Source organism: Canis lupus, chromosome 19 (assembly GCF_003254725.2).
Source record: "Canis lupus dingo isolate Sandy chromosome 19, ASM325472v2, whole genome shotgun sequence".
Classification (NCBI taxonomy): domain Eukaryota; kingdom Metazoa; phylum Chordata; class Mammalia; order Carnivora; family Canidae; genus Canis; species Canis lupus.
Genome location: NC_064261.1, coordinates 54,670,339 through 54,697,595, shown reverse-complemented (window position 1 = coordinate 54,697,595; position 27,257 = coordinate 54,670,339). Strand labels below are relative to the sequence as shown.

General features: G+C 41.0%; 2 protein-coding genes across 7 annotated transcripts in view; one reads left to right on the top strand and one right to left on the bottom strand.

Annotated features, from left to right (window-relative positions):
• Positions 1 to 2,942: 2,942 nt before the first annotated feature.
• Positions 2,943 to 25,199, bottom strand: ARL6IP6 (ADP ribosylation factor like GTPase 6 interacting protein 6). The gene is made up of 4 exons (XM_025469000.3): positions 24,788 to 25,199; positions 23,674 to 23,727; positions 14,495 to 14,627; positions 2,943 to 4,356 (listed from the first exon to the last, which is right to left on the bottom strand). Exons 1-4 carry the CDS (start codon positions 25,182 to 25,184, stop codon positions 4,263 to 4,265), a joined length of 678 nt encoding a protein of 225 aa, XP_025324785.3. The 5' UTR covers positions 25,185 to 25,199; the 3' UTR covers positions 2,943 to 4,262.
• Positions 25,200 to 25,781: 582 nt separating this feature from the next.
• The window catches only part of PRPF40A (pre-mRNA processing factor 40 homolog A), a 59,421-nt gene continuing 57,945 nt past the window's right edge, over positions 25,782 to 27,257 (top strand). The window contains exons 1-2 of one of the 6 annotated variants that reach the window (XM_049097120.1): positions 25,782 to 25,915; positions 26,083 to 26,352. In XM_049097120.1, coding sequence (XP_048953077.1) covers positions 26,269 to 26,352 — 84 coding nt within the window. In that variant the 5' untranslated portion in view covers positions 25,782 to 25,915; positions 26,083 to 26,268. Of the gene's footprint in view, positions 25,916 to 25,966; positions 26,353 to 26,974; positions 27,211 to 27,257 lie in introns of those variants that run through there. The other 5 variants (XM_025468989.3, XM_025468990.3, XM_025468993.3 and 2 more) reach the window with 5 other exon arrangements.

The window sequence follows — 27,257 nt, the reverse complement described above, 5'->3', positions numbered from 1 at the left end:
CAAAACAGCTTGGTTAGAGTTCTGTTACTGGCCCAACCATTGCTGAACACCGCTGGAAACCACTGCCACTGCCGGGGGGGGGGGGGGGGGGGCACCTGCGTGGCTCAGTGGCTGTGCATCTGCCCTGGGTTCAGGTCGTGATCCCGGGGTCCTGGGATCGAGTCCTACACTGGGCTCCACACAGGGAGCCTGCTTCTCCCTCTGCCTAAGTCTCTGTCTGTGTCTCTCATGAATAAATAAAATCTTTAAAAAAAAAACAAAACAAAAAGAAAGAAACCACTGCCACATAGTGGTATAACTATGAATGAATTCTAAGCTTTCTGTTATTGTGTCATTCACTCATTCACTCACAACTCAAATCTTGGGCAGGAGCACACAAGTGGTGGCAGCAACATTACATACTAGCAATCAGTCTGAGAGAAAGAAAATAACTAACCTCTTAGCCTTCTTTAATGTAATGTGGAGCCTTGCCTCCCACAAACAGGTAACAAGGAATTCTCCCAAAATAAAAATGGGTTGTGGGTTTCAGCAGTCAAGAAATGACAAAATACCCACTAGTATCCACTCCTTTGCCTGACCAATATACACATACCCATAATTTCCCATGATTATACTTCATAATTTCATAAAATTATCCCACCTAACATAGTAAAACTACTTCTCAATCAACTGAGAATGCACCCTTCCTCACAGGAAGACAATCAGGTCTCATAGGTTACTATAATCATTTCCATATCCAGGATCTCAGGAATGTCCCTTCCTTCTTAGTTCTATGGTAATCCCATTCACAATATTCTGCAATCTATGCACTACACTGTGGTTAGTCAATGTAAAAAAGTCCTATATATGATGGAAGAAACAGAAAAAAGTAAAGCTAAATTTGGTTAAGATACACATCATGAGATCAAGCCTTGTGTTCAGGTTCTGCACTAGATGTGGAGCCTGCTTAAATTTTTCTCTCCCTCTTCTTCTCCCCTCCCCATTCACACTCTTCTCTAAAACACACACACACAAACTGTTCAGTGTAATTTGCAGAACATCAATGAGAATGTGATAAAACTAAAAAAAAAATGAACATAATCTGACGGCCTTGGCCTTGGATGTAGTAAATGACAGCTGCATTGTTAGGCTTGAGTACATTTGGAAATCTAAGTATAAAAGGAAGAGTATGTGTGTGGAAACTGAACAGCCAAGAGTGACTGCAGTGAACATTTGTCTTTGTCACTACCTGTTCACCCATCTCAAAAGAATTCCAGATGCTATCCTCCATTACAGAAGCCAAGAGTAGGCACCTAACCCAATCTTGGCCAGTTGAGTACTCTTAAGGACTCGGAACCCTTAGCTGATCTTGCAAGGAACAAGAACAAATGACAGGAATGACTCATTATACCATCCTGACCAGGCTGTCCCCACTCTCAAATCTCTTGGCTTCCTCCTTGAGTGCAATTCTCTAGTACTTCCTGGTTCCTGCCCACAGTTCTGAGAGATACTGGACATCCTTTCATTAAATTATCTTTTCCTGGGACGCCTGGGTGGCTCAGTAGAGCATCTGCCTTTGGCTCAGGGCATGATCCTGGGTCCTGGGAAGGAGTCCTGCATCAGGCTCCCCACGGGGAGCCTACTTCTCCCTCTGGCTATGTCTCTGCCTCTGTGTCTCTCATGAATAAATAAAATCTTAAAAAAAAAAATTCTCTTTTTCTTAAGTTAGCCAGATGGTTTCTGTTGCTTGCAATATAGGACCTTTATTCAATTAAAAAAAAAAAAAAAAAAGAGCAGGAATGGAAAAACAAATATAGATCTCTTTTATTTATTTATTTTTAATTTATTTATGAGAGTCATACAGAGAGAGAGAGAGAGAGACATAGGCAGAGGGAGAAGCAGGCTCCATGGACCGGGAGCCTGACGTGGGATTCGATCCTGGGTCTCCAGGATCAAAGGCAGGCGCCAAACCGCTGTGCGACCCAGGGATCCCAATATAGATCTCTTTTAAAATGTTTTACTAGAAATCTATCTTTTCAAAGAACCTACTTTTGATTTTGGATATTTTTATGGACTGCAGGTTTATCCCCTTCCTAAATCCCTTTGTTGAAACTCTTAACTCCCAATAAGATAGTATTAAGGGTTGGGCCTGGGCCTTTGGGAGGCAGTTAGGTCATGAGGGTGGAGACCTCATGATGAGATTAGTATCACTGAAGGAGGAAGATAGCCAGCCCTCTCTCTTCACTAAGTGAGAATACAATGAGAATACATTTCTCTGTAAACCAGTAAGAGGTCTTCACTGAAATCCAACCTTTCTGGCACCCCCACTGCAATCACTGTGGCCAAGAGAGATAAGAAGCTAGGATTGACCCAGCTTTGGTTACATACCCTATCCTTACTCAATCACTCTGCTATGGAGGTAGGATGGTTTATATTTGGACCCCATGATGTACTAGAGAGGAACTTCCCACGAAAGAGGAGTGTTAGACCGGAAGAAACGGGGTTTCAGAAGAAATATTTTGCAGATATATATGTATTTATATTATACATAGATATACATATCTTACAGATACCTGTATACCGAAGGTGTACTGTAATCTTTTTCTTAGTCGTAGGACACAAAAAATCTGGAAGGAGCTATGCAAATTGGGTTGGGGAGGGGAGTTTGGAAGGGTGGAAAGAAGAAAAACTAATTTTGTTACCTGTACATTCCATGGCAATGGAAGAGCTGGGAGGGTGAGAGGAGAAAAGCAGGGAGTGAAAATAAATTCACTCTGACCACTTTGGAAGGGATATTTTAAGCCACAGGATTTGTATATGTATATAAGTGTATATAAACACACGTACACATACCTCCCACCCCTATTAATCTAACCACTTCAGATAATTTAAATTGGAGCCGCATCTGTCATTTCCAATGGGAAGTTTTAGAGAGGAAAAAAAAGTGTTAAGACTTTTAGGAATATCATTAAATCATTTACTCAGTAACAACACTTAGTAGATAAACAGGAACACACTGCACATACTCCTTTCCCATTTGGCCTGAATAAGTAGTTTTGCTACACAATGCCTTCCTAATATAAGTTTTTCTATGGCCAGGGAAAACAGTATTTTAAATAGTTCATCTTTCTAAAATTGTATTTTCCAAACAGGTATTTAGAAAAGAAGTGGGAACAATTAAGCTTTATTACTATAAAACAAAAACAAACAATTGTAGAAGAACATTTAAATATAAATATTATGAAACTATATGTAAAAAGACTATACATATATACATTATCAAAATACCTTTTCTATTTTGGTAACTAAATTTCTGAGATTAAAAACAAAGTAGTTCAAGCATTTCTAAATATAAAACTTTCAGATTTATATTTATTAAAAACAAACTAATACCATTTCTATCGGAGTAATCATGTATACACCAAGACAAATATTTCCAACTGTGGAAACAAATAGTGAACAACTTCAAATTTCTCAATATTTTAATGCCTTAAGTATTTTTTTTTGCGAAAATAGGTTTACTTAATTTTAAAATCAGATTGTCTTTTGTGTTTTTTTGCTTTTTTAAAAAAAACACAGTATTTATTTAAAATGGTAGGTATTAGGCTTTCACCAGCTAAAAAATAACATTTATCTAGATGTAGCAATTTTAAAAACATACAAAATCAATATGTAGTAGGAAAATATATTAAAAAAAACCACATACCAATTATACCTCCTTTAAAAATATAAATGCACCTTCCACTGATTATGACTATTGAAAACTAAATATTCTGATTTCAAAGTAGCTTCTACAAAATGTTGAAATAGTTGGCATTGTTTGCTTTTCTAGTATCATGAATAAATAAGAAGTATTTCTATCTCATTTAAACAGTACTACTAGTATTTCTTAGCAAAAATGTAGTATTATACATAGCATTATCCTATATTCAAGTTTTCATGTTTGAATTCAATTAAAATGTTTTCTATAATTTATAAGGACAACGCACACAAAAGTAAAAAGATGAGGTAAACATCTTACATTTTTAAGAAATTACTTGAAATTTAACACTCAGATATTCTAAATGCCTAAATTCTAGAATGGTGCTAACGAAGGTCCTCCATTAAAAAAAAAAAAAAAAAAAAAAAAAAGGAAGGTCCTCCATAATGACGAGGATATGACATGTATCTGAACCACGTAACAGCAGGTTTCTTGGTCTTCTCAGTAGACAAATGATGTTCTTCCCTGTTATTACAAAGCGATCATGACTAAGTTTTGCCAAAAATAGTGCTTCGGTGTGGGTTTACATGAGGCACCATGCTACAGTAAGAGCAGCAACAATGCCATTCAAAATTGCCATGCTGTAGCCCATGTGGAAAGAATGTCCAGTCAGTTTCCTGTGTGGGGGGAGGGGGGAACAAAAAAAGGAAATGTAATTTGGTATAACAGAAACACCATCAGTTTTTACTGAAAATGCTTACAACCTAAAAATGTTTCCCTAATATTTTATACTTTAGTATATGTTAAAAAAGAGTATTGGATATTTGCAGGATTAGTAAATAGAGTGACCTCAAGTTCTCTATCAAAAACTGTCCTTGTAGTCAAATATGATTTTTCAGTTTCATTTCAGCAAAATGTTCAATTTAATCCCTTGTATTTCTTTACTGCGATTCAGTCACTGAGTGTATCATAACCTAATTCTACAGTATAAATCTTGTTAGAAGCATGTTCTTTCATTAATGAGCACTGTTTCCTTGTTCTCACTCAGAACTAAATATATGAATTATTTCAGGTACAACCTGAAATAATATATCCTGTTTGTACCATTTTTAGATTACATGAAGAAACTACTCTTTAGTAGTTTAGTGCTTACTCTTGTAAGCGCTAAAAATAGCACTTGTCCATTTGTGTATCATAAATCAGATTATGTCTTTTATAGACATTTCAGTTTTCTTTTTTTTTTTTTTTAAAGATTTTATTTATTTATTCATAGAGATGCAGAGAGAGAGAGAGAGGCAGAGACACAGGCAGAGGGAGAAGCAGGCTCCATGCAGAGAGCCCAACGTGGGACTCGATCCAGGGTCTCCAGGATCACGCCCTGGGCTGCAGGCAGCGCTAAACCGCTGCGCCACCGGGGCTGCCCGACATTCCAGTTTTCAACTTAACAGGTTACTTAATTGAACTGGCTTTCAATGAGTTCCTAGGTATCAGCAAAGACACATTTCTTATTTTATGATTACTATGCGCATGCCTACTAGCTTATGTGCACAGATTTCCCCTGACATTTGATTCCTCTATTTTACAGCAATTTTACTACATTTTCTTTAACATTCTTTCCACTAACTAATGCAACAATACTCTTTGCTCATCTTTAGGAACTTTCAGTGTTCAGCAGAACACTCCCCGCGCTTGTCAGGGTGAGGGGCTGAGCCAGACCCTACGTTAAGAACCAACTGGCTACTTGCTTCTGTGTCTGGCGGGCTCAGGGGAGACAGGACGAGCCAGCCCCGTACTCACGCGTCCCCCGTCACACTCCTGAGCCGCCTTTTATTTTTCATTCTATGCCTAGCCAAGAAATCTCTAATTCATAGAGAATTTTAAGCTGTGTGAGCTTTGGTAGGAATAGCTCTCAGTTCTTTATCTGGAATCAAAAGTTCTTAACCAAACCCAAAATCTGAAAGAAAATACTAAACACCACCGCATTTCAATTACTTGCAAAGCATTTCCTCTTACGTTTCTCTCAAAAACATAAAATGATACAACTTTTGTATTCTTTTTATTGAAGATTACTTATTAGAAATTGCTGGAGAGGATAAAGTTGTGTGTATTCCAACTAACTTTATGAGTGCTATTTAGGACAGAAGAGTTAGGATTTTAAAAAGCAAGCTTCCCTCTCTTAGGAAATACTGTCTCTCATTAAGGGAAAGGTCACCCCTTACTTTATACTTGGAAGTCCTTTATAATCTCAATTCCCTACTCTTTCATGCGCCACTGAGCCACCTGGGCTGCCCCGAAAGTACACAGAGTACATTTTTGAGATAGAAAAATGCCCCAAAATTTCTATCTGTGCGGAGTACCATCTTGATTAAGCAAAGTCTTCATTCCATAGGAAGTCAGGGCAAATAGTACACAAGATACAAGAATAATAAAATCCCAAGTCTTTGGATTTTATGAGTCAGTTAAAAAAAATTATTTTGAAAAAAGGAAATAAATGAAACTGTGTTTTGTTGCCAAACTTTTACTTTGCCAAAAACAATGTTTGAAAATTGAACTAATATCCACATTATTTCATTAAAGAAAGAATGTCTACATCAAAAGAATAGAAAGGGAGAAAAAGAACAGAAAGGATAAAATTGCAAAATAAGTAACAATTACTCAAGAAAAGATAATTGACAGCTAGTAGTAGGCCACAGTCAGATGTCCAGCTTAAAAAATCTCAATTAAGGGCAGCCTGGTGGCTCAGCAGTTTAGCACCACCTTCGACCCAGGGCCTGATCCTGGAGACCCGGGATCGAGTCCCGCGTCGGGCTCCCTGCATGGAGCCTGCTTCTCCCTCTGCCTGTGTCTCTGCCTCTGTGTGTGTGTGTGTGTGTCTCATGAATAAATAAATAAGATCTTAAAAAAAAAATCTCAAGAAAATACTGAAGGCAGATGCTTAACCAACTGAGCCACGCACCCAGGCGCCCTGGAAGCCACCTCCTCTGTTTTGTAAGACTTTTTTTTCTTTTTTCTTTTTAAAATTTTATTTATTTATTCATGAGAGACACAGAGAGAGGCAGAGACATAGGAAGAGAGAGGAGAATAAGGCTCCATGCAGAGAGCCCGATGCGGGACTCGATCCCGGGACTCTGGGATCACACCCTGAGCTGAAGGCAGGCTCTCACAACCACTGAGCCACCCAAGCATCCCTATAAGGCCTTTCATATACCAGGCTGCCTTTTATGACTTACAAAGATTGTTGACACATAAAAAGTTCCAAGAACAAAACTGGCAAGTACTATCTCTCAAGTATTTCTTATCATTGTTGTTCTATGCATATGGACCTATGCCTTTTCAGTAGCCCATATATAAAACATTATAAATTTATAAATTAGCATAAGCAAAAGCCATAGCAAACAGGTACAAAGCAAATAGTCACTTGCTACCTTACTTTATGAAAACAAGGAAACCAAATTGGTTAATATGATTTCTTACAGGATTTTGTTACATCTACTTAAATCTCCATTTAGAACAGTAATGGAATATACAACATGCATATATTTTAACCCTTCACCTCAAGAAGCCATATATTAATGCAACACCATTAATATATTCATTTATAGTGACCACACTGCCACTGATGGCTCCAAACAGTACCCAGATAATAAAACTTCATGATGCTCAAATATCAAGGCCAAGTTTTTGATCTATCTCTTGTCAGTAGCTTTTCTTTCCTACTGCAATTAGCCATCTGACATCTGTTTCATTAGTCCAAGGCAACAAAGAATCTGACTGAACAAAGAGGCAGCTTGTCAAAATCTATATAAAAAAGTTGTAGAGTCAACTTATTGTGCTCAATGTTCAGTCTAGTGTGCTTGGAAAAGGACTTCTAATTTAAATACTAAATCACCCACTTACCTATACCTCTAAGACTCATGATACTACCCAAGAATCCATAACTCCATTTCTATTATGATTTTACTATTGTGTTTGCCCATATCTTCTCAACCCCCAAGAATTAAAGCCCCCAAAGTCAAGAACAAAAAGTTAGAGAAAACTCTTTAATAACAGAAAAACAAGCCTCATGATGAATAGAGAAAAAATATAATACATCAATGCCAATCCTAAAACTGGAATTCTCTAGGATTAAATATTTAACTCATTGTATGCTTCCCTTCTACAATGACACATAATCATATACAAATGTTATGAAATTTAAATATTTCAACATCTGATTATACTCCAGACACTATACATAGAAAATAATACAAGTGTGCCTGGGCGGCTCAGTCTGTTAAGCAACTCCTGATCTCAGGGTTGTGAGTTCAAGCTCTGCAACGGGCTCCAGCCTGGGCATGGAGCCTACTTAAAAAAACAAACAAACACATGCAAGAGTATCAGATCATGTGTTAATCTGTAGTCTGTAAAATGGTTACCAAAAACAGTTTACCAAAAAGCAATTCACATAAAAACCAACTGTTCCCTTTTCTTTCTCACTTCTACTTTACTTTTCATATTCCAAATAGCATTGTAAGGCAATACACTTCTATTTAAAAAAAAAAACCAAAGCTTTGTAGAAATAAATTAAATTTAAAATTAAAAGCATGTGTTTTTTGAAACTGAGTATCTTCATATTTACCAAATATCATTTGTGATTGGAAGAAGATATAGAAAGGCAGATAACTCAGAGTGATCCTAACAAAAAAGACCAACACTTTCAGGAAGGCAGCAGATAGCAGCTCCTGTTCTGTATATTAACTATGAAACACTGTAGACTGCCAAATTCTATAGATGATATTTAAAGCAGGTTTAGTGAAAAGACACTACTCTTCATTAGCACATTTGTAGAAATCATGGCATAGTACCAATAATTGTAAAGTTTCCTTACTTTTTGACCATGAACCCTGCATCTAAAAAGTCATAACTACAATCATTCATTCATTCTACCCTCAAAAGGACTCTTCACTTATAAGATTGATGATGACAAATTTCTTAAAACAGAAGTCAACAGAGGATTTATGAAAAATTGAGACATTCTCTAAAATCTACAACACTGTGAATGCATGATATGCTATTTGTAAAATATTTCTCAAAATAAAGGGAGAAATATCATTTAAAATCAATTTCTCAGCAAGAGATGCAGTGATCTAGACTTTGGATTCAGATAGCCATATAACCAGAGATTTTATTTTTATATTACCTTTGACCAGGATTAGGCTAAAATTTGAAATTTTCAGTACTACTCAATTTCTGTAACACAGCTCATCTTTAGTAACTTTGGAAACAAGCATTGATTTCTTTTTTTCTTCTTGAAATAAGTCTCTGTGGGTATTTCTAGCACAAAATAATAACCCTATCCTTACAAAGTTAACTTCTTGGCTTGAAGGCTACAGTCATATGCTGTTAAATTTTAATTTTGATCTAAATGCGTTTTTCATTCCAACAATAAGACTTGTTAACTATTGACTGTAATGAAGGAACACCCTTAATTCAATAATGTTGACCCTTGACTCCAAGTAAAATTACAAGATAGACAAATTTAATTACTTCTTTCACTATTTTTCATTTCACTATTACTAAATATTTTGATTCTTAATTACAAACCAAAGAAGCTTTCTACATTGTGTGGTTTGCCAAACCCACCACTTACATTATCATTTTTCCACTAAATTTATTTCTAAACTATAAGGTAACATTTCTACTGTAGGTGGGACCTATAATAATAACGGAATGGTTTTTATTTTTAGCGTGCTGGATAACTGTAAACCTGCAGCTACATCACTGCTCCACTAGATGGGGCACAGGTAATGTGAAATTCATTGTCAGGAAAAATGCAGCTTCATATCTTAATACCTCCCCAGTCAGGAGGACTTAATTAAATAGTGTAGTATCTTTGCTTGGGTAGGTCACATACCTAGATATAGTAACTGCTGGAAACTATAATTAAAGCAGATCATCACAATGTGAAATACTGATCACATATATTGTTATATTTGCCTGCTTGGAAATCACTGAGAAAACTGAATGAATGAATAGGGAAAACTAATGAGAAGGGAACTGGAGATGTTCATTAAGTAGTCTCAAAGAGCAGTAATGTTATAAAGTAGTGAGAAGTGGGAAAGCCTATAAAGATACTTCAAGTAATCAAAAGTTACTGCCTCGTCTCATTATTTAAGAGGTTACCATTACACGGTTACCTACGTTCAGAAGCAACTAAGAAAATAATTTATAAGTATAATGGATCCAAAAACACAAAGAAAGTGCTTCCTAATAGAGAAGTCTGTGTGTATCACATTACAATATACTTTCAGATCAGCAAAGTTTGCTGTCAGGATAACAATTTTTCTTAATATGCCTTTTGAAGTCCATTAAATTATCTGTCTGAAAACATACCTTGCTAAGTTCTTTATCTTGTTACTCCCTAAAGGTCCTGTGCTTATCTACAAGTGAAAACTTCTAAATTTTATTATGGACTATGTTGTACCCCTCTCCACACTGCCATTCCTATGTTGAAACCTTACCTCCCAATGTGATAGCATTAGCAGACGGGGCCTTTGGGGGTAAAAATCAGGATTAGATGAGATCATGAGAGTGAAACCTGTTCTCAGCCTTGTGAGGATACAATGAGGAGGACATTTGCAAACCCAGAAGATAGTTCTCATTAGAACCTGACCAAGCTGCCACCCTGATACAGGTCTTCCAGTCTCCACAACTGTGAGAGTAACAAATTTCTGTTGTTTATAAGCCACCCTGTGTATGGTACTTTGTTATAGTAGCCTCAATCAAGAAAATATCCAACAAATATAATAGAATTAAATATGAAAAATTATTTTAATACAAGGGTTGATTTCTAATCTCAACTCTCCCAATGAATTATTCGTTCAAACTGATTTCATTAGACCCTTCATATAATATTTACTATCAATAAATGTTTTTTTTTCTTTCCTTAAGGAGTTTGTGTTTTTAGGGATAAACAATTGAGAGCCACAGTAAACATGGTCCTCTCAATTTTTTTCTCCAACTTCTACCAACTAGCTTGTTTGAGGGGTAAAAAAAGGCCTAAATGTTTAAAATCTGCAAAGGAGAGCAAAATAATGATTTTTTAACAAACCAATTAGGCACGATTATTTTACTCTCTTCATGTTTGATATTCATGGAGCTAGAAAGTAAAAATATAAAGAAAAAAAGTCCCTTCATTTTATGATTTTTAACTGACCTGCTTTTCTTTAGTTTCTACTTAATTTATTAAACAGGGATTTGGTTAACTATCTTAGAATCTAGCTATCATTTATATTAGATTTAAAAAAATAAGCTGACATCTATCATGACCAGTCTTTAAAGTTATTTAAAACACTGAAAATTCAAAAGAAATACTGAGTGGAAAAATGTTCCAACATAATGTTAAATAAAAAATGGTTTATAGGGATCCCTGGGTGGCGCAGCGGTTTGGCGCCTGCCTTTGGCCCAGGGCGCGATCCTGGAGACCCGGGATCGAATCCCATGTCGGGCTCCCGGTGCATGGAGCCTGCTTCTCCCTCTGCCTGTGTCTCTGGCTCTCTCTCTCTTTCTCTCTGTATGACTATCATAAATAAATAAAAAATTAAAAAAAAAATGGTTTATAAAACAGTATGTATACTATGATTCCAATTTTAATTTTTAAAATATGCAAAGAATGGAAAGGTATACATTAAAATGTTAGCAGTCACTTTCTGTTCATAAATTTTCCTTTTTTTTGTTTTTGAATTTTCAACAAAGAATTTGCATTTTTCATATAATGATAAAAATCTATATATTAACATCATTAAGTTATAAAAGAATACATAGCCTGTTACAAACATATTTTTATCAATGCATATTACATATTAATGAAATATATCAATCTGATTTCTAAGAAAATAAAGTTTGAAGATTTCAACTTTCACGAAAGGTAGAGAAGTTGTTTCCCTGTGCAAGCTCTCATTCTACTGGTGACATAGAGAATATACTTATTTTGCCATTTCTGAAGTAGTTACTGCATTATTTCCCACAAGCACTAGAAGGTAGAGTTTTTGCTATAAAACTTAGTTTTACCAATTATCACTATCTTATATGCCTTTTTTGTCTGTGATTTCTGTTACTATGCCATCATCCATCACTATATTTATTGTATGCCGTTTTTGGGCTGTGTCTATATCAACACAAGATAATTTTAAATTATAGTTTCACTCACGGCCATGAATATTTAATAATTGATTTATCACATATAAAATTAAGTTATCCAACTTACATACTGAAAGGAATCCAAATTTATATATATGAACATTTTTCAATACTGTGGCTTTAGGGCTGTATTAAAAAATATGCAGTCTAAGTCTCTAATCAGACACTATCTCATATTAAAATTAAATGAGTAAGGGGACCTGGCTAGCTCAGTCAGTGGAGCATGAGACTCTTGATCTTGGGTTGTGAATTTAAGCCCTACATAGGGTGTACAGATTACTTAAAAATAAAATCTTAAAAAAAAAATTGAATGACTAATAACACACTGAAAACAAGTCTATCACTATGGGTTCTAGTTTAATAAAAAATGGAAAGATAATTTTTCTTAAATATTTATGTATTTATTTTTTAGGGGAGGGGGGCACATGTGTGCAAGCAGGAGGATGGGCAGAAGGAGAAAGAGAATCTCTAGCAGACTCCCCACTGAGTGCAGAACCCAATATGGGGGCTTGATCCCATGACCCTGAGATCATGACCTGAGCTGAAACCAAGAGTCAGACGCTCAACTGACTGAGTTACCCAGGCAACCTGAAATGCAGAGATAATTTTTTAAGAAATCAGTTAAATACCCACAGAGTTACAGTTATTTAAAACACCGAAATGCTTTTTCTCTAACTCCAAAAGCTTCTCACATCTATAAGATTTATGAATTCTGGTGAGGGTAGAAAAATATCTGCAAGGGAAAAACATATTCCAGGAACAGAAAACAGTAAGAGTAAAGTCAAGGCATCTCAAAAATCCAGAGTTTATTCAAGGGATGTCAAGGTAATCTGGTATGTGGCTACAGAGTAGGGTGCACTGGACAAACAGCTGAAGATGAAGCTGGAAAAGTGGGGTAGGATCACTTGGGGAAGGACTGTTCTGCTGTACTTGAGAGTCAGACATCATTTTGAAGGCAGTGGGAAAGTTGCTGAAGCTCTTCACAAGGAAGAGCTGTGACTAAGATCTGTTTTAACAGAGGTAACAAAATACGGGATGAATTCGAAGAGCGAAAGCTTGGACTAAGGGAGACCAAGGAGTGAAGTTCAGCGGCCAAGGCCTTAAAAAGGGCAAAAACGCTCAAGGTGCAAAGATAAAGTATTCCAGTAACACTTCAAAAAGCAGGAATGAGTACATTTGGCAAAGGATAAATAAACTGAATAAGGGTTTCAAGCCTTGTTAAGTGGATGGAGACCGAGGTCTTTAAGACCAGCTAGAGTCTTAATAACTTTAAATGCAAGGTGCTTTCTGATATCTAGGCTGCCAGCTCTGCTAACCAGCTAAAATTGTAGGGCTGGAAATCAGGAGAGAAGTGAGTTAAAAAGAAATAAAAGGAAAAAAAAAGGATTATGGTTTTTGGTGGCTTATGAAAGGAGTCTCATTATATTATCGACATTGGATACATACATCTTGTTATCAAATAATTAATGTCATCAGGTAGCAAGAATATAAATTTGAATTAAACACAATATCACATAGCAAAATTAACTTTGCAACTGAATGGTCATACAAACTATGAAATTATTTCACTGTTAGGTATAACTTAGTCAATTTAGATTATTAATTACTCATTAACCACTTTGAACACACATATACAAAATTTATTGGTAAGTATATGATTTGTTTCATATACAGACAGGGATTTATTAAGCTGTTTAAAATACACACACACGTCATCTAAAGTAAAGCTAGAAGTTTTAAAGACAGATTTATAAGGAAAAAAATATGAGTTCACTAATAATAAGAGCTGGTAATAACAATGATTATTAATAAATATAGTTAATATTAAACTTCCTATTTATAGAGTCCCTCAAATAGATTTTATTTGGTCTCTACAAGCTCTCCATGAAGTAAGTTGGAGCTGGTAGTAATAACAGCAACAATAACAACCGTAATACTCTGGTAACATACATATCTTAAATCAGAATTTGTTTTCTACTCTTCACCTTTTCCCCAACCCTTCAGTTTGTAGAATAAACTAGACGTCTTAGAAACTCTTATTTGGAAATTTGAAGTATTTATAATTTGAGTTTTCCTGACATAAATAAACTAGATTAGCACAACCATCTACTGAATTTTTTGAAAGTCTTTTGAAATACAGAAAACACAGACCAAAAAAATATTGTTTCACAGTGAAACGCATCTAGACATATAAACTGGGTGCCATAAATGCTTGCTAATTACACAAAACTGAAATCTAAGGAAAAGTCCAATTCAATTATTAAGTTGATATAAATCTGACCATTTATACATGCATTTAGTAAAACTTTCACATTGCCGATATAAATTTAGCCTTCATAAACTGTTTAAATGAGATTCCATTCCAAAGGAACAAATACCAAAGTTTCTTATGTCTTAGATCACTTGAATTTCTTGAATTTTTTAAAAAATCATTGCATTATCTAGGTAAGGAATTTAAAATATTCTCCATTTATCTAAAGGCTGAGTCAAATTGAAAACCTGAAGTCATTTATATTTTATAGATGTTGGGACCTCAACACGTTATCTTATAAATTAGAAGCTTCTTGCTCCTTTCTGTATTAGCATTTCAACAGAGTTGGAATGGGTTAAAAAATAAAAATAAACAGGAATACTTACTTGAACCTGGCAGGTGAAAGAGGAGTAGGAGGAAACATCCCTGGTTCAAAAGAGTCAAAATAAGTCACTGTCCAAGAAAAGCTACAGCAGGAGAATCCAGCAGATAGAGATATTATAAGTAGAGTCCAGAACCCTTAATGGGAAGAGAGAAGGAAAACTTTTATTATTATTAACACCAAAGCAATTTAAATTAAACCAGTATCTTCATGTTCAGAAGATCATGTATATTTCTAAACTTCTGATTTGCATGTAAGTGATACAAGAGATTTGGGCTTACTACAAGCAAACCCATGCAAAAATGTAAAATATTAAAGCACAATTAGAAGTCATATCATTTGGGATCCCTGGGTGGCGCAGCTGTTTGGCGCCTGCCTTTGGCCCAGGCGCGATCCTGGAGACCCGGGATCGAATCCCACGTCGGGCTCCCGGTGCATGGAGCCTGCTTCTCCCTCTGCCTGTGTCTCTGCCTCTCTCTCTCTCTCTGTGTGACTATCATAAATAAATTAAAAAAAAAAAAAAAAGAAGTCATATCATTTAATATCTTAACATTTTTTAAAAATTTTATTTATTTGTTCATGAGAGACACAGAGAGAGAGAGAGAGAGAGAGAGAGAGGCAGAGACACAGGCAGAGGAGTGGGAGAAACAGGCTCCATGCAGGGAGCCCGACCCAGGACTCAATCCTGGGTCTCCAGAGTTACGCCCTGGGCCGAAGGCAGGCACTAAACCGCTGAGCCACCCGGGCTGCCCATATCTTAACAATTCAATGATAAGCTAATAAAATGATTAAAAATAATTATAAATATTTTAATTATTTAACATGTAAAAAGTACAAATTCAACTTATGAATATAACTTATCGGCAGCTTTATAAAATTCAACTACGGGAAAGTGGTTAAAAAACTTCACTGTTGGGATCCCAACAGTGGGATCCCAACAGAGAGATCCCAACAGTGGGATCCCAACAGAGAGATCCCTCTCTCTCTGTGTGTGACTATCATAAATAAATAAAAATTAAAAAAAAAAAAACTTCAGTTAAAATGTCTTGACATTTTTTATTTCATTTTTGACATGACTTAATTTTACAGTGTCTACTTTTTATTTATTTATTTTATTTTATTTTATTTTTTTTTAAAGATTTTATTTATTTATTCATGATAGTCACAGAGAGAGAGAGAGAGGCAGAGACACAGGCAGAGGGAGAAACAGGCTCCATGCACCGGGAGCCCGACGTGGGATTCGATCCCGGGTCTCCAGGATCGCGCCCTGGGCCAAAGGCAGGCGCCAAACCGCTGCGCCACCCAGGGATCCCAGTGTCTACTTTTTAAACTTTCCTATAAACGTTATAAACCAACCTAATCTGATTCTTCAATTTTCCTGAGTATATGAACAAAGGTTAACTCCCAATTTACAAATGGGTTGGGACCCTAGATTTCAGTGTCAGTCAGAGTAGAAGAATGGAAGATTTTTCTCAAAGAAATCTTTTTTTTGTTTGTTTGTTTACTTATGATAGTCACAGAGAGAGAGAGAGAGAGAGAGAGAGAGGCAGAGACATAGGCAGAGGGAGAAGCAGGCTCCATGCACCGGGAGCCCGATGTGGGACTCGATCCCGGGTCTCCAGGATCGCACCCTGGGCCAAAGGCAGGCGCTAAACCGCTGCGCCACCCAGGGATTCCGCTCAAAGAAATCTTAATTCACAAGCATGGGGCAGCCCCGGTGGCGCAGTTTAGCACCGCCTGCAGCCCGGGGGTGTGATCCTGGAGACTCGAGATCGAGTCCCACGTCGGGGTCCCTGCGTGGAGCCTGCTTCTCCCTCTGCCTGCGTCTCTGCCTCTCTTTCTCTGTGTCGCTCATGATTTAAAAAAAAAAAAAAAATCAAAAGCAATGGTATTATACTGGACTCAAGGAAGGGGGAAAAGGTTGAGAAATGGAAGAATGAGGGAAATCAACAAAGTGACAACAGAAAGAACAAATTAATTTGATGGTTTTCAGATGCATATTCAAACTGTCCCTTAGAGAGTTTACTAAGCCACCACTACTTAGGAGTGTGTCACAGGCCTCCGTAGTACTGGGAGTGAGGAAAAGGTTAAGAAGACTACAGTTGAGAAAGACTAATGAATTGCCAAATTTCCTGGTTACACAAAATGCACAACCAAGATGTCTTTTAGCAAGAGGCATTAAGAAATATGTGCATCGAGCTCTTTGTAAACCATATGAAGCCCAGTAATAGACTGATAAAACAAGCTAAAAGACAAACTCAGAGCAACAAAGTATTACAAAATACTATGGCAATGTATTTTTGAAAGATTAACCTTAATTTTTTCTCACTAGTTTCCCTTTTACCTCCTTTCAAAGAGATAATGGACTGTATGTTCCCTGCCCCAGAAGGATGTGACAAAGAAATAACCAGTGTCTCTGTGGTTTTTATGCTGCAAAATGATTAAGGGATAAGTAAGAGGAAGGTAGACCAATACAAAATATCTTGGATAGACAGCAGAGATAATGGGTTGTTTGGGGTACAGACAAAAATGCTTCTGTAGTACAGGGAGTTAAGAAAGCGAGGGCTTTATGCGCCGGTGAGAAAGATTCTCTTTGTTTGAAGAAAGAGGTGTGTCTGCCCTTGTGTGTATAGGTGGAGAGGGGGCAGTACTGCTGGGGATTTCTGGCAGAGTCCTGGATTAAGGCCATACAACACTACAGAGGGATCATAGCTACATACAGTATCTTGGCAGACAGGCCCAGAGCCAAGACTATAGTTGTCTCTTCCCTAGGTGGGGCATAGAAACAGCAGATGGTGACGTGGTTGTAAAAGAGCTACATCTGAAAGGCCACCCTGACCAGAAAGCAAGATGTTTCAGCAGTAACTCATTTGAACAAATGTTTTGAGGACTACATTGCATCCCATCCTAATGCCCTGGCACAGTGTCAGATTTTAGAACTGTAACCCAGCTTGGAACTAGGTAGACAGAACCTCAGCAGAGACTGAGATATAGCTGTCTTGTCAACACAGTCAGACAGGGGGCCAAAATAAAAATTATCAGCATACTTAGTGTGCAGCTACAACTTAAAGATAGTTATTCTACCAAATATTATTATTTAGATGAGTACTGCTAAAGGAGAGAACAGAATTGACAAATTTACACTGTTTGATATCAGATAATACATAAGGTCTGCAGAACAAAAGATAGGAATTCTGAAAAATCAACTATGTTTGGAGTCTTGTGGAATAACAGAAACTTCTAAACATCTAAAAAATATGAGAAAGACACAAAATAATAGATTAAAAAAGTAACAAAATGTGAGGCTCTCTAAAGCCCATCAAACTTTTTCACTCAGGTGCTTTAACAGGACACCTGTCAAAATTAATACAAGAATATTTTTGAGTTCTCAAAACTGACTGCTGTTCCACAATCTGTTTGCTTCACTTTTGGCTTTTTAATTTCATATTCATTTTGAACTGATCAACATTTACACCACTGATAAAAGTCAATTCATAGTAATAGGGTAAAAAAAAATACACTGTAGTATCATGGTCTAAAAGTGCTCATGCTTCAGAAAGTAATTCAATTTGTTTGTGAAAAAGCAGAAAAGCCACACAAGTTGGCAGCTAGCAACAACTAAAACTGTAACAAGTCCCTTTCTCCAGAATCCAGAAGCTAAAAACTTGACATAACATAACCCCACTTTACCAAGAGCTAACATTTTATAATGTATAAAGGAATATAAAAGTTAAGTCTTTCTACCTCAATTCAACAATTCTACTCCTAAAAGCAATTAGCTAAGTTTGTTGTGCATCTTTTCTAAAAATTATAGTTCTCTAAGTAACATAGGCATATATACAGAGCTAGTTATGTACAACTAAATGTACAACACACACATATATATTCCACTTTCCACAAATTCTCACCAGAAAAACTGTCTCGTACTTTATTTTTCTCACATAACAAGCTAGCTAATTCTGATGCCAGCTAAAGTTTAACTTCATTAGCCTAAGAAACATCCCTTCAGATCACCAAATTCTTGCGATTTAGAGGTCCAAATGTGTGCTTCTGATTACTGCTTCTATGTAATAAGGAGACCTGTAATGATTTTTGTGACTAATAATTTGGCTGAATAATAAATCTTGCTAATAACCCATGCTGTGCCTAAACTCTCTCATGACAAAAATTCTAATATATACTGCTGTGAACTTTGGTTCAAGAGATAATTTATATTGACGAATACAAGACGGCTGGTAATACTAGGTGAAACAAAAAAACCAAAGTTTTGGCATACTGTTAAGTTTCAATAGTATATTAATGGCTGAATGTATTACTTCTATTTTTCTAAACTTAAATTCAGAAATTTAAAGTTTTTCTTATTGAGAGTTACATTCATTATAGAAAAGAGATTAAAATAAATAGAATCTAAAACCCAGATAAATTATCTAAAATTTTAGTTTTATTCTTCCAGTCCTGTTGGGCTTTTATTTTTCTCTTCTTTTTTCCCCTTAGTCATCATTCTTTAACTAATATGAATAAGCAATACACACAATTTACAAACACCACCACAGAATACAATAATGTATTTGTGAATTTTTCCATGAAATAATTGAGTTACCCACCCAGCTGCAAATCGCACTGTATCATACCCTTAATACATAGTGGCCTGAAATTACAAGGTTCATATATTCGCTGGAAAAAGTTTAAGTTCACAGTCTCAGTCATTTTTCACTGTAAGGAAGAAACTGAGTGGACTGTTTTCAATTTTTACCTAAGAGAATGGGTCACTTCCCAACACACCCATTCTCTCAGAAATTTTTACCATGTTTCTAGTGTTCTGTATCATGAACTTATGATGGTAGAGTCTCACTTATCTTTCTGCAGAATAAATAACTGATAAACTCTTCAAATGATTGGCTTCATCTCTGATTGGACTGTGTATATGTCACTCATCTTTGTAAATATTTAGAAGCCTGAAAACATCTTAATCATAAAGCAGAACTAAATGGGCAGCTAAAAACAAGAATAGCCCTTGACACTGCAAAATGCTAGAAATCTGGTCTTAGCCACAAGAGGGACTTATAGTTACCTATTAACTAAGAAATATCAAAGAGTGACAAGTACCAAGAATCAAAAGCTTTCTAGACTGAAGGAACTCCACAAAGGCAATTACGATTCCTGTATGGCATACTTACAGCATGCATACTCAAAGCACTAGTCCCATGTTTACTTTGATGACAACAGTCTCAAAACATTTTCTGGTACAGGCAAACCTTTTATTTTTCTTATACACTTACTTCAGATTTGGCTGAAATAAAAGGTCATTTTATCATACCCTGTAATAAGACTATGAAAAAAAAAGGCAAAAATTGGAAAATAGAACTAAGTGTGTGAAAAGTGATAAAACTTGGATAATGTGACAGATACAAAAGCCAATATGCAAAAATTAAACAACTCATTATGTTGTATATTGGTGCAATCAATTTGGCCTGAGAATAACCTTTAGGGAGAAGGAGTAAAATGTGATTTTTAACTAAGTAAACTTAAGTTTTATTAACCTCCCTGAAAAAAAAGGCTTACATTACGAGATGGTTTATAGGACAATTATTAAAGGAAAGCCTTTCCAATGTCACTGAGGGAAGATTAGGGGAGATGAGTACCAAAACTGGGTGACAGCATCTCTCATACCTCCTTGGCTGGTCTACCTCACCAGTGAAGATGAACACTGATAGCCTAATCCTATTAGCCAGTAAGACCATATGACTCCTCAAATGTACTGATACCATGTTCATCACGAACCTTTTTTTGTTTAAGGTATACACAGTTTCCCATAAAGACTTCTTTCAGGCAAAGATAACAAGAGAATGGAATGGCAGTGTCTCAGGTCCTTTCAAAGTTATGTTTCCTAAGGGGCATTTGTTTGCACTTATACATTGTACCTTATTAGCCTGTCACCAGGCAACTCCCAAGGACTTGAACTGCTCTTAAACACATTTTTTAGGGGCGCCTCGCTGGTACAGTCAGTAGAGCATGAGACTCTTAATCTTGTGGCAGTGTAACTATCAACTAGTAGATGTCAAAAAATGACAAGTACCAAAAATCAAAACCTCATGAAATTGAGCCCCAGGTTGGGTATTAAGATTACCTAAAAATAAAATCTTCAAAAACAAAACAAAACAAACCACACCTGTAAAGAGATTCTTACCCTATAAAAGTATTTCTCAAACTGAGAGGCATCAACATTACCTATAAAAAATGAAGATTTTTGGCTTCTACCCTGAGCTAAAACAAAAGCTAGAGGTACTTCTTATTTTTCACCTATTTATTTGTTAAAGATTTTATTTGAGAGAGAAAGAGAAAGAGAGAAAGAGAGAAAAAGAGAGAGAGAGAGAGAGAAAGAGAACTAGCAGGGGGAGTGGCAGAGGGAGAGAAAAAGAAGCAGGCTCCCACTGAGTGAGAAGCCCAACATGGGGCTCTATCCCAGGGTCCTGGGATCATGACCTGAGCCAAAGGCAGGTGTCTGACTGACTCAGCCACCCAGATGCCCCACAGAGGTACTGTTTTAAAGAAAGTACAGGTGATTCTTATGCATACTAAAATGAGAGCTGCTGCTAAAATCTGCTCTTACTAAACTATGCCAATCTTGGACTAGGCTTAAATTGCAATAAAAAAATCCGCAGTGTGCAGAAGTTTTATTAACCTGTCTAGAAAGAGAGTTCTTTCATAGGAAAGCAGTTACTATACTTAGATTATTTGATTCTAAAAACCAGTTCGTTTTCAAAGAATTAAGGCAATTTGCAATAAAATTTAAATAGGAATCATCGAAATAGGAAGGTAACAAGTATGGACACTAATAATACAGCAAAAAAAGGTTAATACACAAAACAATCAAACATTACAACAAACAAACAAATATTACATTTACCTTTGAGGTACCTAGCAAACAAGGCAAAATAAATGCAATGAAATACAACAAAATAAGATTTAAAAAGGCTGCATTCCACTTTTCCTGTAAATAGTGGACAAATTAAACAGTTTTTATTAAAGATCGTTTCTTCATGTGAAAACTTTTATACCATTTGTAAACGGGTAAGAATATAATTCCACAGGCAGTCCTTCACAGATACTCTGATGCAGCAATCCTTTATATTTGTTCACTCAAAGCTGATTTGAATCCATGTAAAATTTGAAAAAAACAAAAAAACAAATAGCCTATTTTCAACTATGAGCTCTCAATTGGACTTTTAACAGAGGCCAGTAGTCAACTCAAAACATTCTTCTGTAAAGAGGTTATATTGTTTTCTTCTTCCAACAGGAGAGAATTCCAGTTCAGAACAATGCAAGGGTAAGTGCTATCTTAGTAACCACAACTTTATAGAAGCTTAATCATGTTGGCACTGTTTCTCTGAGGTAGGTTAAGAATTCTATTCTCTTGCTAGAAAAGAGCATTTTCTATTGCAGGTTAGAATGAATATTTGTTTTAAAGATAATTACAGGCAGCCGGGTGGCTCAGCGGTTTAGCGCCACCTTCAGCCCAGGGTGTGATCCTGGAGACCCGGGATGGAGTCCCACATCCAGCTCCCTGCAGGGAGCCTGCTTTTCCCTCTGCCTGTGTCTGTGTCTCTGCCTCTCTCTGTATCTCTCATGAATAAATAAATACAATCTTAAAAAAAAATAAAGATAATCATGCCTACTTTAAGGCAATTGACTGAATTAGTCCACTAGATGTTGAGTATATTCTCCATCTGACCACTGTAGCATTGCTTCAACATAAGGATTTTTGTTTTGGCACTACTATTGTTTAGTGCTTTTTTTTTGTTTGTTTTTGTTTCTGGTGGTTTTGTTTTTTTGTTTTTTGTTTTTTTGTTTTGTTTTGTTTTTTGCTGTAAAGATACAACAGTTTCTCTTCACTCCTGATATTGTTCCTGAATCCTGAAAGTTAATTCATGCCACCAGCACAGACTTAATGATCTTCCTATTTGCTGTCACAGCATTAGATATCTATCAGGTACATCTAAAAGTATTACCAAACTAGAAGAGGGAAAAGAAGCAGGGCAATGACAAAGCCTTACTATATTCCTTTTGATACTAAACAAGCTGTTCCTTCAGAAGAAAAGTGCCACCTATACTTTTCATAAATGTGAATGAAATTTGCTAAGTTTTAAACAGCAACATGGAATTTTTCCCTAGTTCTTAAGATTGTTCTATTCTTGTTGCATCAAGTTGACAGTTTAATAACTGCTATGAAATGCCTCATAATCTTGGCTGTTTTTAGAGACAAAATATACAACATACATTGATAGAATGAGCAACTGTAAAGTACATTTTCTCATGCAAGAAGTCGAGACTATAGAAAGGTTTTCATGGGACATCTAACAAACCATAATTTGTTTCAATAATTTGAAGATAAAGGTTTTACCCCTTCTGCAAAATCAGTCAGACTATACTTTGTATCATTGTAAGGCCAATAGCCTTGAAGAGACAAATAGTTTAGCTAAAATTGAGATGGGGGGTGACATGCAGGATAGGATCTCAGCCTTTTTTTTCCCCCCGATTCAGAGTGATCAACCAAATAAATTACAGCAAAAAGTAGTAAAATATCCCAAACAGGTCAGGTTCTGAACACTTCAAAGTTATTTTGGCAAAAAGTAATAAATACAAGATAAATAATCCTTCAATTTTTCACTAGTCGTCTGTACAGCATTCTACATTCTATAGAAACTTGAGGCTGACTTCATCATTAACTTAAGCAAGTATGTCTAATACTTTTTACATTTTAAAAAAAAGGAAGTTGCTTATAAGGAGATAATGAACTTAAATTTCTCCTGAGGTCTGCTTAAGATGTCATCTTTGCTAAGTTTGTGAGGAGATTTTTTTGTTTTTAATTCCTGGGGAAAGGTATAGGAAAACTTTTTGAGGAACTAAGTAGAAAATGTTAGTCTCTGGGTCTTTGTCACACACACAGCGGTGTTCAAATTGCATTCCTACTGTGTGTGGTGTATACACAAACACACCAAATACACAAATTAAAAAAATCCAATAAAATTTACCACACACAAATGCAATTAAAAAATTTAAGACTGCATGAATTGCACAAGGGAATATTAATTCTTTTATCCAAAAATTTGTATAGTTTAAGTTTATGACTTGGAAAAATAAAAATGAACTCCAAAGCAAATCAAATGAGAGTTAAGTTTATACCTAGTAGCCCAGTGTCTGTGTCGTCTTCAGTCTTTAAATTCTCAGCATGTAACTCTGTAAATACAAAAAAAAGGGGGCTTGAGTATAAACGATTTTACAATTTAAATAGAAGCTCAAAACCTGGAAAAATATTGTGGAGCTGTGGAAAGTGCTCTGAAGTCGGAAACAAAAGGGTCCACGCGCGAATCCACTACTAGGTGTGCGGCCTTCCGAGGGAAATCCAGTCCGTCGGGGCGCATCGCCCAGTAAGCGGGCTTCTTGGAGTCGCTGTGAAAATACCCGGGGGCTGTGGGTCTCCTCTCGGCACCCGCCGCGGGGCTACTCAACCTCGAGGTGGCGGCGCTCCTGCGCGGCCAGGTGCCTGCGCGCGCCTTCTGCGATGCTGTCGCGCGGCCTACTAGGGCCCCTTCCTCCGTCCTCAAGGGACCCAAGCCCAGGTCGCAAGGGTCGTGACCCGAGGAAAAGGGGCCGCTCCGCGCTCAGGGACCACCTGCCGCGGGGCTGCGCCGGCAAGGAGCCCGGCGCCCACGTCTGCACCGCGGCTCGCGCCCCGCGTCCTCGCTCAGGGGTTCCCGGGAGCCGCCCGCCGGCCCGCGGGGGCCTGGGAGCGCGGGGCGGACACTGCGCGCGGATCTCCGACCGCCGCGGCCGAGCCTTCCCGCCGGATCGCACACCGCGCGCACGTCCTCTGTTCCACCCGGCGGCTGTCTAACCTCACTCGACGAAACACAACTAACGACCGGGGAGACCAGAGGGGTCTGACCCCGACACCAGCGCACGTCGGCCGAGAGCCACGGACTCCATCCGTAAGAGCAGAGCCCGGGGCTGTGGGGCGGCGGCCCGGCCGTCCGAGCGCGCGCGGCACCGGCGCCGCCCCACAGCCGCCGCCTCAGCGCCGCCGCCTCAGCACCATCGCCTCAGAGCCACCGCCTCCACGGCGCCGCCGGCCAGCCTGTCCCACCGCGGCGTCCGCAGGCCGCCCGAGCACCCACCTGAGGCGGCGCTGGCCCACCTCGGGCCTCCCACCTCGGGCGCGGCCCTGCCCGTTCGGGAAACACACCGCAAGGGACGGGTGGGCGAGGCCGGGCGGGGGGCGGGGGGCGCGCGTCAGTACCTTTCACCACCAGGTAGGCGATGGCGAGGAGGAAGGCGACGAGGACCGCGAACAGCAGCGAGCACAGGATCGACAGCACCCGCACCGGCCGGCGCCGCGCCGCACCCTGGCCGCCCGCCGCCAACACGCCGTTGCGCTTCTCGGGCAGGACCGGCGAGCCGTCCCCGCCCCCGCCCCCGCGGAGCAGCGGGCGCTCCGCGGGCTCCGACGACGCCCCGGCCGAGAACTCCGCCCGCAGATCGCGGGCCACCGGGTCGCACCCGTCCTCCTCGTCCCCCTCCGCGTCCCCCCACCCGCCCCCCGCGGGGAAGGCGAAGGCCGGCCGGGCGGACGCGGCCGGGGTGCCGGGACGTCGGCGCAGCGCAGGCGGGCGCCTCCCGGTCTCCACGAACGACATGGCGGGAAAGGCCGCCGCGCCCGCGGAGGGCGAGACCCCCCCGGCCCCGCCCCCGGCCCCGCCCCGCGCCCGCAGCAGCCAATCAGCGGCCGGCCCCCGCCCCCGCGCCCACCACCGGCGAGGCGGCGCGGGGGTGCACCGGGGTGCGCGTCCGGGCGCGGAAGGCGCTGCGCGGCCTGAGGCGAGGCGGGGCGCCCGCGGGCCCGGGCGCGACCCCAGCTCGGGGGGCAGGACGGCAAGCGGACGAGCGCCCGGAGAGCGCCAAGCAGGGCCCGAAGGGAGCCAGGTCCCCGCCCCCCGCGGGGCGTCGTCCCGGCCGGAGACCCCCGCCCCCGCCCCCGCCGCGTCACCTCCAGGCGCGCGCGCCCCGCCGCCCCGAGGCCGCGTCCTGCCGCGCCCGGTCCTAGCGCCCGCCGGGCTACGGCCCCCTTCCTCCGCCGCACGCCCCGCGCCTCCCGGGCCCCCCTCCCTCCCGGCGGCTCGCCGCCCCTCGCTCCCCGCCCCCCGCTCTCCTTCTCATTGTTCTCCCCGCCCCTATCACAACTTGCCTCCCCGCCGTCCGACACGCCTCCGCCCCGCCCCCTCCGCCCCGGCGCGGGCTCTCCAGCTGGTGCGTACGGAGCTCGAACCCTCGCCTCCTCCCCGCCCCTCCTCCTCCGCGGGCAGCGCGCGCCCCGCCCCGGCCCCGCTACCGCTACGAGCCGGGTACCCCCCCTCCCGGGCAGCCTCAGGTTGGTGGGGCGTACGGAACTCGGGCGGAGGGGGTGAAGGTGGCAGGCGCACTGCCCCGCCCCCTGCGGGGTGAGGCGGTCTGAGCTCCCTCCCCCGGGGAAAGTTGGTGGAGTTTTCCCGGCGGAGGCGCAGAAACTTCCTCCGTCCCCCTCCCCCCTCCATGCAGGCGACGCCGAGCGAGGCTGAGGCTGGGGGCCAATCGCCGCAGAGCTGCGTGTCGGAGGCGCACTCTGATTGGACAGCGGGGAAGCCCGTCAGCCTGTTGGCCCCGCTGGTCCCGCCCCGCAGCGCAGGGCAGCCTTTAACCTTTGGCCCCGGCGGGCGCCAGCCACTCAGATCGCTGCTTGTTGGTATGTGCAGCGGCAGTGGCCGCCGGCGGAGCAGTCTGAGCCCGACGATGAGGCCGGGGACGGGAGCCGAGCGTGGAGGCCTCATGGTGAGTGAGGCGGCGAGCCGCCCTCCGGCGCGGGGTCCCGGGGACGGGGAGCGGGGGCTGTCGGGCCGCAGCGCCCGGGCCCCTCCCGGCGGCCCCCCGAGGAGACGGCCCGCGGCGAGGCGTCGGCGGAGCGGGGCGAAGCGGCACAATGAGACGCGGAGTCAGAGGCCGGCCGCCGGTCCCGAGGGGCAGAGGCCGGGAGCGCGCGGCGGCGCTCGGGGCGGCGGGCTCCGGGGCTGGGGCGGGGCGCGGCGCGGGGGCGCGGAGGCGAACCCGGACGTCCCCGCGGCTGGGCCTCGACCTCGGCCTGGGCGGCGGCGGCGGCGGCGGCGGCGCTGGGCCTCGGGCCTCGGGCCTCGGGCGGGGGAGCCCCGGAGAGCCGGGCCGGCCCCCGCCCGCGCCCGCGCCCCCGCCCGCGGAGGGCTTCCTCAGGGGAGTGAGCGGCCTGCGCCGGGCTCCGGGCCGCCCCGGGGAGGGTCCTCCCTGAGCCGAGGAGCGTGCTCTGCGGTGCGGGTTCTGCGGGACGCACCCGCGCTCGGCGTCGGGCGTCCTTGGGGACCCTGGCCTCGCTCGCCTCTCCCGGAGGCCGCGCTCCTCACGGGGAAGTCGGCGAACCCTCGCGTCAAAGCGTGAAGTCAGCGTGGAGCCGGCCCGGGAACGGCCCCTGTTCGGGCGCTGGCTACCTCGTACCCGTGAGGAACAACAAAGTCGTGGCTCCCCGGACCTGCTCCTGCGCGGCGCCGGCTGTTAACGCGCTGCAGCGGCCTGCTGCGGAAATGAAATCTGTGTTCTCTTTGCCCAGTGATTATTTTAATTTTTTCTCCGATTACTTTGCGATTCGGCCGGTGGCGAGCCCGTGTAAGTTCCGGTGGGAGGTGCATTTTGTTTAAGAAAACAAAGTACGA

Excerpts from the sequence above, each read along its gene's own strand:
- ARL6IP6 (XM_025469000.3), bottom strand. The coding sequence starts at position 25,184 with ATGTCGTTCGTGGAGACCGGGAGGCGCCCGCCTGCGCTGCGCCGACGT. Across the intron at positions 23,728-24,787 it reads CGCCTACCTGGTGGTGAAAG|AGTTACATGCTGAGAATTTA; the intron begins GTACTGACGCGC and ends TTGTATTTACAG. Across the intron at positions 14,628-23,673 it reads CACAGACACTGGGCTACTAG|GGTTCTGGACTCTACTTATA; the intron begins GTATAAACTTAA and ends CTTCCCATTAAG.